Consider the following 12,112-nt stretch of genomic DNA (forward strand, 5'->3'; position numbering starts at 1 on the left):
CTTTTACCAGGACTAAAACGAGTACAGGTTGTTTGAGTTTATGCTTGTATAATAAACAGACATTGCTAGGTAAATGATACTAGCACAGACTTCTAGGAATATAAAAAGAGGATGGGTCAGTGTGTGGTCACGCAAGCAATTAAAAATAGCCCCCGCTAGTAAATGGCAGATACAATAACATCCTCAAAGTTAAACATGGTCTGCAGACACAAATAGAAAAGAACCAAAAAAAAAACACTTCACAAATGTACTAAAAAGTCTTTTCGCAATTACACCGCAACATTCGAAACAGTGACAGACTGCAGATATGTCCTACTTGATCAACTGGCATTCACAGTCGTCCTCTTGTAATCCCACACTGACACATTCCTCGGTCATTACGCAACATGTCATGATACATGTCAGGATAAATGGATTACACAATTTATGAGATTTATCTAGCCTCATTAATCACGGCCCATTCAACCCCAAGGAGAGTAAATCACATCGTCTGCGGGTCATTCAAGGATTCAGCCACAGAGAAATCAGCTGTATTGTCCGAAACAATGAAACTGAAGAGTCCGATCTAATCACGCAGGAGACTGACGGTGAGGTCAAGATTGCGTTGTTGGTTGGGTGGTGTTAGTGGTGGTGTGGGTGTTCGGCTCGTTACGGGTTTCGGCTGGTTGGTTTTGGGCGGTGGCTGTGGTGGGGTTGTGTAATGAAGAAGCTGCTACCGGGTTGGAGGATGGGTGATGTTGCGTTGCGTCGGTTTGGGCTGCAGGGTCGCCCAGGGGATTGAGACCGACACCCGGACTGGCTGGACTGCCTGGGTTATAGTCTGTGTTTGACAACCTGGAACCTGAATCCTGTCTGTCTGTAGGTGTGGCCCCTGAAGGTGTGTGCACTTTGATCTGTGAAGCCTGAGCTGTAATTGCATCTTTAGACTGTCGCTGTGGTGGTCTGTCCTCACTTTGTCCTCTTCCTGTGTTCATCTCATGCCTGTCGAGCTCTTTGTGAGTGACTTCTCCCTCGTCACTCCTGTTTCCTGATGTTTTCTCTGTGATCACCACTGCTGCATTGGTCTGGGCATGTCCCTGGACTGTGTCTGGTTCTGCTCCAGAATCAGCTGTGCTCCTGTGAGTTTTGTCAGTGAGTGCCCTCTGGCTGCAGGTTGACGCCATGGCCGTCACCCAGGGATTCTGCAGGGTCTGCTGCGCGTTCAGCCTCACCGTGGGATCCGGCTGAAGCAGAGCGCTGACGAGACCTCTGGCATCTGCGCACAAACACACACATAACAGAATGAGCAACCGATGATTTATTCAGTAGTTTTTAAGTATGGGAATTTGTACAGTATTTATCTTGTCACCGTCTGAGATGGGGTCCCAGTAGGGGGACAGGAAGTGGAGCTGTCCCTGTTTTATTAGCTGAAACAGCTCCTCCTGGTCCCGATCCCGACTGCGAAATGGAGGAAACCCGCACAGCAGGATGTAGAGAATAACACCCAGAGCCCATACGTCCACTGCAACACCGTAACCTGTTGGTTCAAACCCAAACAAGGAAATATTACAGGAAGAGTTTGAAAACAAGAAACTCTCATGGTTAGTGACGTGGAGCAAACAGCACTAACCTGTCTCACAGAGAATCTCTGGGGCTACATACGTGGGTGTGCCACATATGGTGAAGACTGGTTCAGTCACAACCATGGCAAGGCCAAAGTCTCCCAGTTTCAGTCTACAGACGCCAGCGGCCACATGCTCTATCTAATGGAGGGAACAAGAAAAACGAGACACAGACAGGAACAGAGTCACGCACAGAGGCAGAGTTGAGATCATATTTTTAAAATTCAAATGCCTCCGAGGGCACCCAAACACCTGCACCTGAGTGCAGTGTGGCACAGTTTGACATAGAATTTTAAAAAAGGTCTGGGAGAAAAGAAAATCATAATATGAAGCACCGTTTCTGCTGTTTTGTGAGGTAAAATGCTCTTTAAATCGGCCTATGTAGAATCTCTAGTTAGTACTTTTTTCATAATCTACACATATTGGGCATAGCAGGTAGTCAGAACGTCGCATCCAACTACAGAGGCCCTGAGAGGCAGTGAAAAAGAGGACTGTGAAAAGATTATATCGGGTAAGACCTTTTTTTTTCACTTGTCTTAAGTCATAAACACAAGACATACATTTAAATCAGACTTAGGAAATACCACACCAGAATCTTTTTTCTAACTTGTCTCTCTAGTCTTCCATATAGTTTCATCTTAACTATACAACACAATAGCTAGGTGCCTGCTTTTGGTCCCCATGGTTCACTGCTAGGTTTAAGTTATGGCCCTCCAGGGGAACATGTTTCAGCACCCCTGGTCAAGACAGAGGCTGGATAAAAGTGAGTGAAATAGATCTGACTTTCGTGACCTTGAATAAGACTATTAACAAAGAACTGATTTAGATTTTAGGTTGGATTTTCCATTGAAACAGAAAATATATGGATATTTCTTTATTTATAGATCTCCTGAAGGCATGGTTTAAGATGCATCTTGAATAATTCACCTCGATTAGTAATGGGTTTTTGATAAAATTAAAAAAAAGAAAACTTTGTTAAACCCTTGAATGTATGATTATGCAAATATGTCTCGTACAGAAAAACTTGTTCTTGGTGTTTGCATAATGTAGCAGGTTTCCAAACTTTTTTTGATGCCACAAATCATGCTTGTAGGACTGCCTCTAAAGATCAGATATTCCATGAGCAGAGAAAAAAATTTTCACTTTCAGCTGTAAATGTGTTAAAGTCTGTATATGTTGCAGCATTAGACAGGAAAATGAACTGGAAATTAGTAATTTTGCCGTCTAAATATTAAAGCCACTACTTATAGAATTCAACGTCTACCTATAGCACCCCCTAGTGGCAGTACAAATAATGTCTAAACTTTATATAAACACAAAGCAATGCATCAGAACAATTTTAATATAACAATAATCACAGACAAATTCTCATCATTCTGAAATCACACTGCTCCTCACCAGCAGGTTTTCTGGTTTGAGATCTCGGTGGACGATACTTCTGCAGTGGATGTAGTTCAGGGCTTCGCTCACATCCGACACCATCAGTCCTGCTTCTGCCTCTGAAAACTTCCCCCTCTCACTGATGGCCTCGAACAGATCCCCCCCGCTCACCAGCTCCATCACCAGGTAGGAGTGAGTGAGCGTGTGGTGGTGCGCGAACAGCCGCACTATGCGAGGGTGACAAAGGCTGCCCAGGAGGCTCAGCTCGTTCTGCATCATGTGCTCTCGCCCGATCAGCTTGGAGCGCTCGACGATCTTCACGGCCAGGGCTTGTCCGTTGTCACGACGGTGACACTCTCGCACCACGGCGAAGTTGCCATCTCCGACCAACCGTCCGATTTCGTAGCAGCGCTCGATGTCTGCCAGAGTGACATCACTGCTGCCCGAGGGAAGGTCAAAAGTCGTCCTCTGCTGTGTGTCCTGGTGTATTTGACCCACATCTGGAGGTGGGTCCGAAAGTATTAACTTGGCAACACTCTTCTCCTCCTCTCTGCTGATTGGTGGAGGAGGTGGGGGGCTGATATGAACGTGCACTTTTCTCACCTCCTGTTCTGTGTAAGGACTTCCTTTCTGCTTCCTCGACACAGGAGGAAGGGGGACCTTTCCTGACAGTGGATTAACCCGCTCTGGACCCTGATGTTTAACTCGCCTCACTAAACAGTTTTCACACAAAGCAGGAGAGGGTATGTCTGCTTCTCGGAGACCTTCCTCATGTTTAAACGGACCAATGACAGAAGGCTGTCGCTCCCTGACCCTGCCCCTCACATGCAGTCTCTGCAGGTGGTTGGGCAGGTGAATGGGTTTTCTGTTCTTTTTATGACACTTTTGATCATCTGAGTTACAATTCTCAGGCCGGAGTGTGTCTGTATGGTGAAGCAAATGCGTATTATTGTGATTTTTTATGTGTTTATTTGTGTCCCCTTGTGTCTCTTGGTTGGTCTCGCTGCTGTCCGTCCCCTCGCTGTATCCGCTGTCAGCCTTAGCTGCTTTATCCGGCCCTGGACGAAGTCTTTTCTCCCAGGCCCGCAGAGCTTCAGCCCGGTAAAGGGAATGTTCTGGAAACAGCTCCTCCAGAGCCTCCTGCACACCGCCCAGATCTGGACGAGCCTTCCCCAGCGCCAGGAAGGCCACCTCACCTCGGAAGAAATCACAAACCCCTTTCACCTACGAAGGGGAGATGAAATTACAATTTAAGTCGGATCAGGATGACTGATGCCCTTTACATTTTTAGAACCTTAACCCACCATTATGAAGTAAATGTTCATGGTAATAGCTATAGATTAATGACACTGTCAGAGTTTTATTTGTTCCCTATAAATCACGCATTCATTATGCCATTTTGTCTGCCACCAGATGTGAAATCTCTCAAGAAAATGGAGGCTGACTTATTCCCCTAATTTTAGTTTACTGTAATTATTTTACCTTCGAGCAATGCTGCAAAACTGAGGCGCTAAACTGATAAATGTCTCTTTTTATATATCCTTAAAAAAAGGTTAAGAGTTTCAACAACCTCAATGCAGAGCAGTGTGACAGCAGAGAGAGAAGAGGTGCCTCTAGGAGAGAGCAACTTTACCTGATACTGAGGATCATCATTAAGGAGCTTTTACAGTAGCTTCATCGCATGCAAGTTGGCAACAAAACGTTTCTAAAGAGGGGTGGGAATCACAGAGTCACTCACTATGTGATTCATTAAAACTTTGCTCAAATTAGTTGAATTCGCCACAATCAATAGACAGGTGTCAGCTAAAGATCAATCCATTATAACAGGGCAGAGCGGGACGCTTCCCTGGGGCCCCATAACTTCAGGAGCCTTGAAAACCACCATGTTTCAACTTGTCTGAGCCAATTTAATTGACCAGTTACATGGGAACGCCTCACATGAAAACAGCCTGAAGGTGCCTCCTGCTACGTTGCCTGATCTTGTGGCTCGGTCCTAAAGAGGGACTCCATGACATCCATACCATCATTATTGTTGTTTTATACATCATAGCAAAGGCCTGGTCACGTTTCAGCATGGAAATCACTGAACAAATTGCAGCAGGTTTAGGAGAAATGTGGGAGTAGTTATTCAAGGCCCATTAGGGCGTTTTTTTCACCTCCCTAGCAGGTTAACGTGGCCGCGGTTGAGCCTCACCTCTCGTGCGTGGGTCGTGTACAGGCGTGTGACCCTGGCTCTGTGCCAGCGAGGAAACCCCAACGCCTCGGAGATATCGAGTAGCAGTTGCTCGAAGGACACCACGCCCCTTCGGTTCAACAGGACAGTTACCTTGAAAACAGAGAAACATGACAGTTAAGAAGTTGCAGCTGTTAACAACTGAGTTTAGCTTTTCTATAACGAGGAAGCCTTCATAAAGCTTTGTAAGCTGTAACCAGTGTCTTTAATAGTGGTTAATAACTCAGTTACTCATGTTTGATGGGTCTGTTGTCAGCAATAAATGAGGAGAACATTTGGGTTACCAGGTTGTGAAAGTCTCTTTGCCTGGTTAGTTGTCTTTTTGACTCGTTAGTTCGCCGGGAAAACGGCTCTGATGGACTGCCAAATGGGAAAGCACCTTCTGCAAAATCAATCTGTAGGCAAAATATTAACATTTTTATAACTACAATCATTTAAAAGTAGAGTAAACATAATCAAAAATGATCTGTCACAACCTCTTAACCCAAGTGTTGTCCTTATTAACACCCTATAACTAATCTATGAAGTATAAGTAAAAGATGAATGAGCCACTGATAAAGCTATTAGTCTGTAAACCCTTTGTGAATACTACTTCATCTCAAGTGCTACAGTGAAATGGTAAATACTGAGTTCACCTTGCGTAGCGTGCTTTGACCACAGGGCCGGACGATGGTGACCAGACGGGGCCTCTCGGCGCTCTCTTCTGCATGCCGGGTGTGGAAGAGCGGGATGTGAGGAGGAGGAGGAGGAAGAGGGAAGTGGGACCTGTGAACCTGTCCCTTTGGGTGGGGGTGAATGGGCCATGGCTGGGGTGCCCCACCTGCGTGCTTCAACAAGGGCACCGGAGGAGCTGAAGCAAAGACAAAGACAAAAAGCAAGAGGTGGATTATCGAAAGTGGTCTTGATAACGCTGACGTCAGGCGCCATTGTTTTTGTTCTAGACCTGTGTACAAAGAGAAACTCATAAGTAACACAACACCAGTTCCTCATTCTGTGCGTGCGTGCGTGTGTGTCTGTGTGAAAACAAATCCGGCTGATGAGATTTGAGTGTTTTCCATCACACGGAGTGCAAGGGCCATTCGAGATTCTTCAAGCACCTTGCCCCACCGGTTGAATAATTCAGGCTTCCTTAAGTCATGCAAACCCACACACAACTTAACAAAAGCTTGGTTGACCTGGTTTGGGCTCAGCCGGATCTACATGATTAATGAAGCATTAGAGACACACAGCATCTTTGACGTTTCACTTTCTGGCACCGGGGGAGACACATAGATGCCACCCGTCCAGTCAGTGGGGGTTTGGTTTTTTTTGTTTTGTTTCCAAATGCAGAACAACAGACAGAAACACAAGACCCCTATACCTCCTCTAACATGAGCAGGCCCCCCCTTTAACAAGACACCACTGGCCCCCTGAGTGTGAGCAACAGCACACACACACACACACACACACACTTCACAATAAAACCTTTTCACAGTGGACACAGAAAAACTCTGTGTCCTTCAGCTTAAACATCTCATAAAGAGCCAGCTGCGGCAGGTCACGGAAGCCTTTTCTCCTGAGTCCTGGGACCTTTGAGGGTCTTTGTGTGTCTGTTTGTGGAAAGGTTTGTTGACTAAACTAAAAACATTTTAATTAACTGGAAAAAAAATAAGAATATAATAACTGAAACTATATCATACATTTAGCTAACTAACTACAGTTACATAAAAAATATATACAAGAAATGTTGTTAGTTTTAGTCTTGGTCAACTTTGTCAGTTTTGTCAAAACAACAAGTATGAGGAAAGAGGTGGTACATATGAGTCAATTCAATTCAATTTTAATCTCGCTCCTGACAAATATGCTCATATAATAATAATAATAATAATAATAATAATAATAATAATAATAATAATAATAATAATAATAATAATAATAATAATAATAACTAAACCAAAACTGAAGTCTGAACTTTTCTAAATGACAAAATTAGCAAAAGAACTAGCAAACTCACGCTGGAAACTAAAATGAAGACAACATTTTTTTAAACTGAATAAAATAAAAACTAAAAAAAAAAAAAAAAAAAAGACAAAACTATAATTATATTAGTGTTTAATGGGGTGGATGATAATTTCTGGACCCTTCCCACAGCCTAGGCAGGGGTCATATAAATCAGCTATATTTCAAATTCTACAATAAGAACTTACCTGTAACAGTAAAAATCTCAAATATCTTAACTCTATCATTAAAATCTATTCATTTCCACCACTGACTCACCTGCAAGCCTCCATTTAGCGTTACGTGCTGCCGCCTCACATCCATAGCGGGCTCTCTGTGAGGGCGTCATGTCTTTCCCAAACACCACCTGAACTAAAACAACTCGGCGACATTTATTTTCCACCAGCTAACTTTTCCCGATGTCCTTCTCTGTTAGCCGCCAGTGAAGGTAACGGGACGCGCTGTGAGATGAGCCGACCTGCTGTGGCTACAACGGTTGCCATGGATACGCGTCAAGTTGGACGGCTGGCGGAGGAGAGGAAAAACCCGGAAGCGGAGCGGATTTGCAGTCAAAATAAAGTATTTTTAATATCCGGATATCGTCCTGTGCGTGGTTTTCTGAATAAATATGTGGCTGTCATCTAGTCAGACCGCATTAATATGGATATATTCTGCTATCAGCGGACTTTAGGTTTGTCGAAAGATGGCAAAGATCATAAAAGAGGTTTTATGTTGAACTTGCTGACCGGAAGTGGTTTGTTTTGGCTAGCTTGTTGAGATTAAACTGATGAGGCTGGTCCTGATGAGTGAGTAGAAGTTCCTTGTACGTTTATTTGATTTATTAATTAAAGCGCCTGCTCAGTGGCCTAAATGTGACTGTATTTAAGAAAAGCGACAGCCTACCGCAGCGCAGCGTTCACACTGTTGCTGTGCTCTTACATGACAACAACTCCTCTTTCTTCTGTAGTTTGACGTCGTTTTGACGACAAATTGAACCGCTGGCGCTGCATCCTAATCACCTGGGAGAAGACAAATAAAAAACAAATGCACCCGTTTCTCTTACTTTCTAAGTGGTGCCAAAGCCATCAGCACACTGCCAGGTAGGCCTGTGTGTAAATGCTAATTCAATTGGCCTAATTCAAGTTAGGCGCATTTTTAAAAATTTTATTTATTTATTTTATCATTCCTTTGTCCATCTATTAAACCTAAAGCAATCAAGTGTAGAAGATGTAAGGATGATGGGGAGCATCCTGGAGGCACAGGTTCCCAGTCTGAGGGTTGCAGTCCCCACGTCCTCACAAGGATGCGATTGGTGGGTTTTGACATCAAAAGGAGTGGAATTGAGGATAAACACATTTCCAGTCATGGAAAGTAACATACTACATGTACTCAAGTACTCTACTTAAGTACAATTTTGAAATACTTCGAGGTACTGAGTATTTCCATTTTCTGCTACTTTATGAATCCACTTCACTCCACTCTGGAGGCGAATATTCTGCCTTTACTATACTACATTTACTTATTAACTTTAGTTGCTAGTTAAACTACATTTTTTATTTATTTCATGCATTATTTACTTTTACCTGTACTTTTGATACTTAAGTTCATTTATTGACAGAAAAGTACCTTTTATACTCAAGTTCATCTAATATCAGATATATAAGTAGTAGTAGGAGGAGTGTATTTTACAATTGACTCATTTCTCATTATAGACTGAATGATTGCATGAACTCGTGCTTTGTCGTGTGTTGTTGTTTTTTGTGGCTCTGATGCAAGCAGAAATGTCAAGTCGTCTTTGCAGCAGTGGTGCCGAAAATAACAACGCTTGCAAAACCTGGGGGGGAAATGCTGTCTGTTGACACTCCTACAGTTTTGACACACTTGGGTCCTTCTTTATCCTGTTACTTTATACTTCCACTCCTATTCATGTATTTCATGTAATGTATCTAGTTACAATTTACTTTGCAGATTCAGATTACTCAGTGTCAGGCCATTACTTGTGACTTGCAACCAATGACTTACTTAGTGAGACCACTACAGTCAGTGATGGAATATAACTCAGTACCTTTACTCAAGTCCTGTACTTCAGTACAAACATTAGGTACTCCACTACATTTTGGAGGCAAATATCGTACTTTTTACTCCACTACATTAATTTGTTAACTTTAGTTACTAGTTACTTTGCAGAGTGCATGCTGCATCAGGGCAAACGCACATCTGTTCATGTATAATTTACTTGTACTTTTGACGCTTAGGTACATTTATTGCCAGAAAAGTACCTTTAACGCTCAGGTTCATTTAATATCAGATATACTTCAAGACTTTTATTCAAGTTGTAGTCGTGTGTTTTTAAATTGATTTATTTCATCTGTGATAATTGATTGAAGAACATTAATTCTGATAACAAGTAAAATGCTGAATATCCATTCCAGGCTGATAATCACTCGGCCCATAGTATACACAGTGTATACATACATGTGAAAACAGGCCTTCATAGTATAGTGCTTCTGATACTTATGTACATTACATATTAATTACTTACTTAATATCATATTCTTTTAATCACTGGTGATTTTAGGCAATGTGGGGGTCATATCAGGTCAAACAGTAGATCAAATTATTATGTAATGGCTCATCAAAATTAATTTAATCTCAATTGTAAGTTAACATTTCTTGGTGCTATCCATTTTTTTGCACATTCTGAATTAATCATGCTTTTAAAATGTGATGGAGACAAAATTTTTCATTTCAAAAGGTGGTGTTGACAAAGTTAAAGCCTCCAATTCACTGAAGGCCATGTCTTCACCACTGTGTCCTCAATGCTAGCTACTGCTGTTGTGAAATCTGTCTGTGTGTCAACTGGAGAGTTAGACAAGGGTAAAAAAAAGAAAAAAAAGCCTCACTTCTCACACAGAGCCTTTTGTATTTCAGTGACTGGAAGACAGTTATGTGTAAAATCACTCTGACAGAGGGGGGGCGAGGGACCGCCACTCTGAGGGGCAGTTACTATAGTTTCACTGATGGAATCCAATACTGTGCCTCTCACACACACACACACTCATATACACACAGTGTCCGGTTGATCTTTTAATACGCTGCCCCCCGTGGCTCTGTCTCCAGGGATACTGTTAATATTGGATCAGGAAGCAACAACTCCTGTTCCGGCTTCTCATCCTGGACTCAACACTGAGACTCAATGGTGTCTGCGCGTGTGTGTGTATGCGTGAAAACTAAAGTGCTGAATAGTCCTCGATCACTGATTTCTTCTGTTTTCTTCTGCGTTCTACACCTTTAATACAGAGTGTGAGACTCGGAGGAGGTGAGGGGAGACGGACGGGTGATGGCAGGAGTCCACAGAACAGATGACATTAACCTCCTTGTGATCATAGTAAGACCATCAGAATCAGAACACCACGTTGGTTTTTTTTTTTTGAGGTTACTGCAAAACTAAGTTGGGCTCCTGGTGGATTCATGTTCATTATGTGTTGTTTGGGGGTCATTATGTGATTTTACAACACTAAAGTTTCTCACTGTACGATCATAAGAGCACTGTTTCTGTTTTGGCAACAAAAACAAATAATATTATAGTGGTAATTTTTTTTTGTTGCAATATTGAAGTACCAAAACAATAAGGGGTCTGTTACAACCAAGGGGGAAATATAAACTAATTGGGCACTACAAGGGTCTGGCCACCAGGGGAGGCAAGTGCACATACTATATGTTCCAGTACGCAAAGTGGTTCCTTGGAAGAACTACCCGCCTGCATAAACATGAATCCATTTATCTAAACACTACATCGTAGTGTAGTTTTTGAGATTAAGTTGTCAAATGCTTTCATGGTGGTCAGTGTTATGATACAGGTTTGATTCCGACACCAAAACAATTCGAAAGAAAGAGGGAGAGGAATCTGACAGACCGTCTCAGTGAGGCGTCCTTGAATAAATCTATCCAGCGACGTCTTTCCTTCCCCCTCGCCCCAACTTGTTGCAGGCCCTGCAGAGGATTTAGAGAGCAAAGATTGCAATCTCAGGCTCATTTGCAGGGCGGGAACACAAAATACACACAAAAACTGTACCTTGCAGTTGTTCTGTGTGTTGCCAGGCTGGGTTCTAATCCTCCTCAAGTCAAGTCAAAGCGTTTATTGTCATATGCAAAGTTAAAAACAAGTTTCCCTGTACAGTGATATCTGTCCTTTGCCCTCCACTCCGAATGCTGTTGTACACTGAAACATGAGGTATATGTTAAAATATAAAAAGTATAGAAAGAAAACACTAATAGATTAAAAAAAAAAAAATGAAATGAAGCATTTGATCTTTGTGGAAAACAGCTGCAGCACATCTGGACAACTTATATAAAATGTAAACTAAAAGTGCATATTTAGAAGTCTTATATAACTTTCTGTCTGGTTTCTTAAGCACAGCTTGGATCAGGGAGTCTGAATGAGTGCAGATAGAATAAGACAGAATGACTGAATGAACAAGCGTGTGTTAAAGAAGAGGACTGGCGACATCCAGATGCATATGTCGTTATATTATTCAGACTGTCACACGCAGATGTGCAGGAAAGCCTCAAGAGAAGCTGGGAGATGTATCAACATTCCTTGGTTTATGGCGTTCCCACTTTAGTCCTTTAGCTGTTCTGGGGCTGAACTCTGTTCAGCCTCGCAGGCTGACAGATTTCTGCTTATGTCAGCTCAATGTATTTACTCTCAGTCTCTCTCTTTCTCACACACACGCACACACATATACTCTTACATACACAGACACTTACAGATGCCCACGTGTGCACAGTCATGCGTTAAAGACAAATACAGGCTGTGCAGGGTTCACCAGGACAGTATAGGGGCCATAGCCACGTCTGAGAGCAACAAAATCAAGAACAGTCTAGCCTGAAAAATTGATTTTGTTATGTACACATTGAT

The 12,112-nt window shown here is 42.6% G+C and overlaps 1 protein-coding gene across 2 annotated transcripts; it reads right to left on the reverse strand.

Moving 5' to 3' along the window:
* Positions 1-22: 22 nt before the first annotated feature.
* Positions 23-7,992, reverse strand: dclk3 (doublecortin-like kinase 3). Of its 2 annotated transcripts, XM_037092303.1 has the most exons (8): positions 7,471-7,992; positions 5,850-6,064; positions 5,499-5,609; positions 5,176-5,307; positions 3,000-4,205; positions 1,610-1,742; positions 1,349-1,516; positions 23-1,255 (listed from the first exon to the last, which is right to left on the reverse strand). In XM_037092303.1, the coding sequence occupies exons 1-8, from the start codon at positions 7,538-7,540 to the stop codon at positions 594-596; spliced, it is 2,697 nt and encodes an 898-aa protein (XP_036948198.1). In that variant the 5' UTR covers positions 7,541-7,992; the 3' UTR covers positions 23-593. The 2 variants fall into 2 exon arrangements, with proteins under 2 accessions (XP_036948198.1, XP_036948199.1); XM_037092304.1 differs by lacking the exon at positions 5,499-5,609.
* Positions 7,993-12,112: the final 4,120 nt, after the last annotated feature.

Source organism: Acanthopagrus latus, chromosome 3, assembly GCF_904848185.1.
Source record: "Acanthopagrus latus isolate v.2019 chromosome 3, fAcaLat1.1, whole genome shotgun sequence".
Taxonomy (NCBI): Eukaryota; Metazoa; Chordata; class Actinopteri; order Spariformes; family Sparidae; genus Acanthopagrus; species Acanthopagrus latus.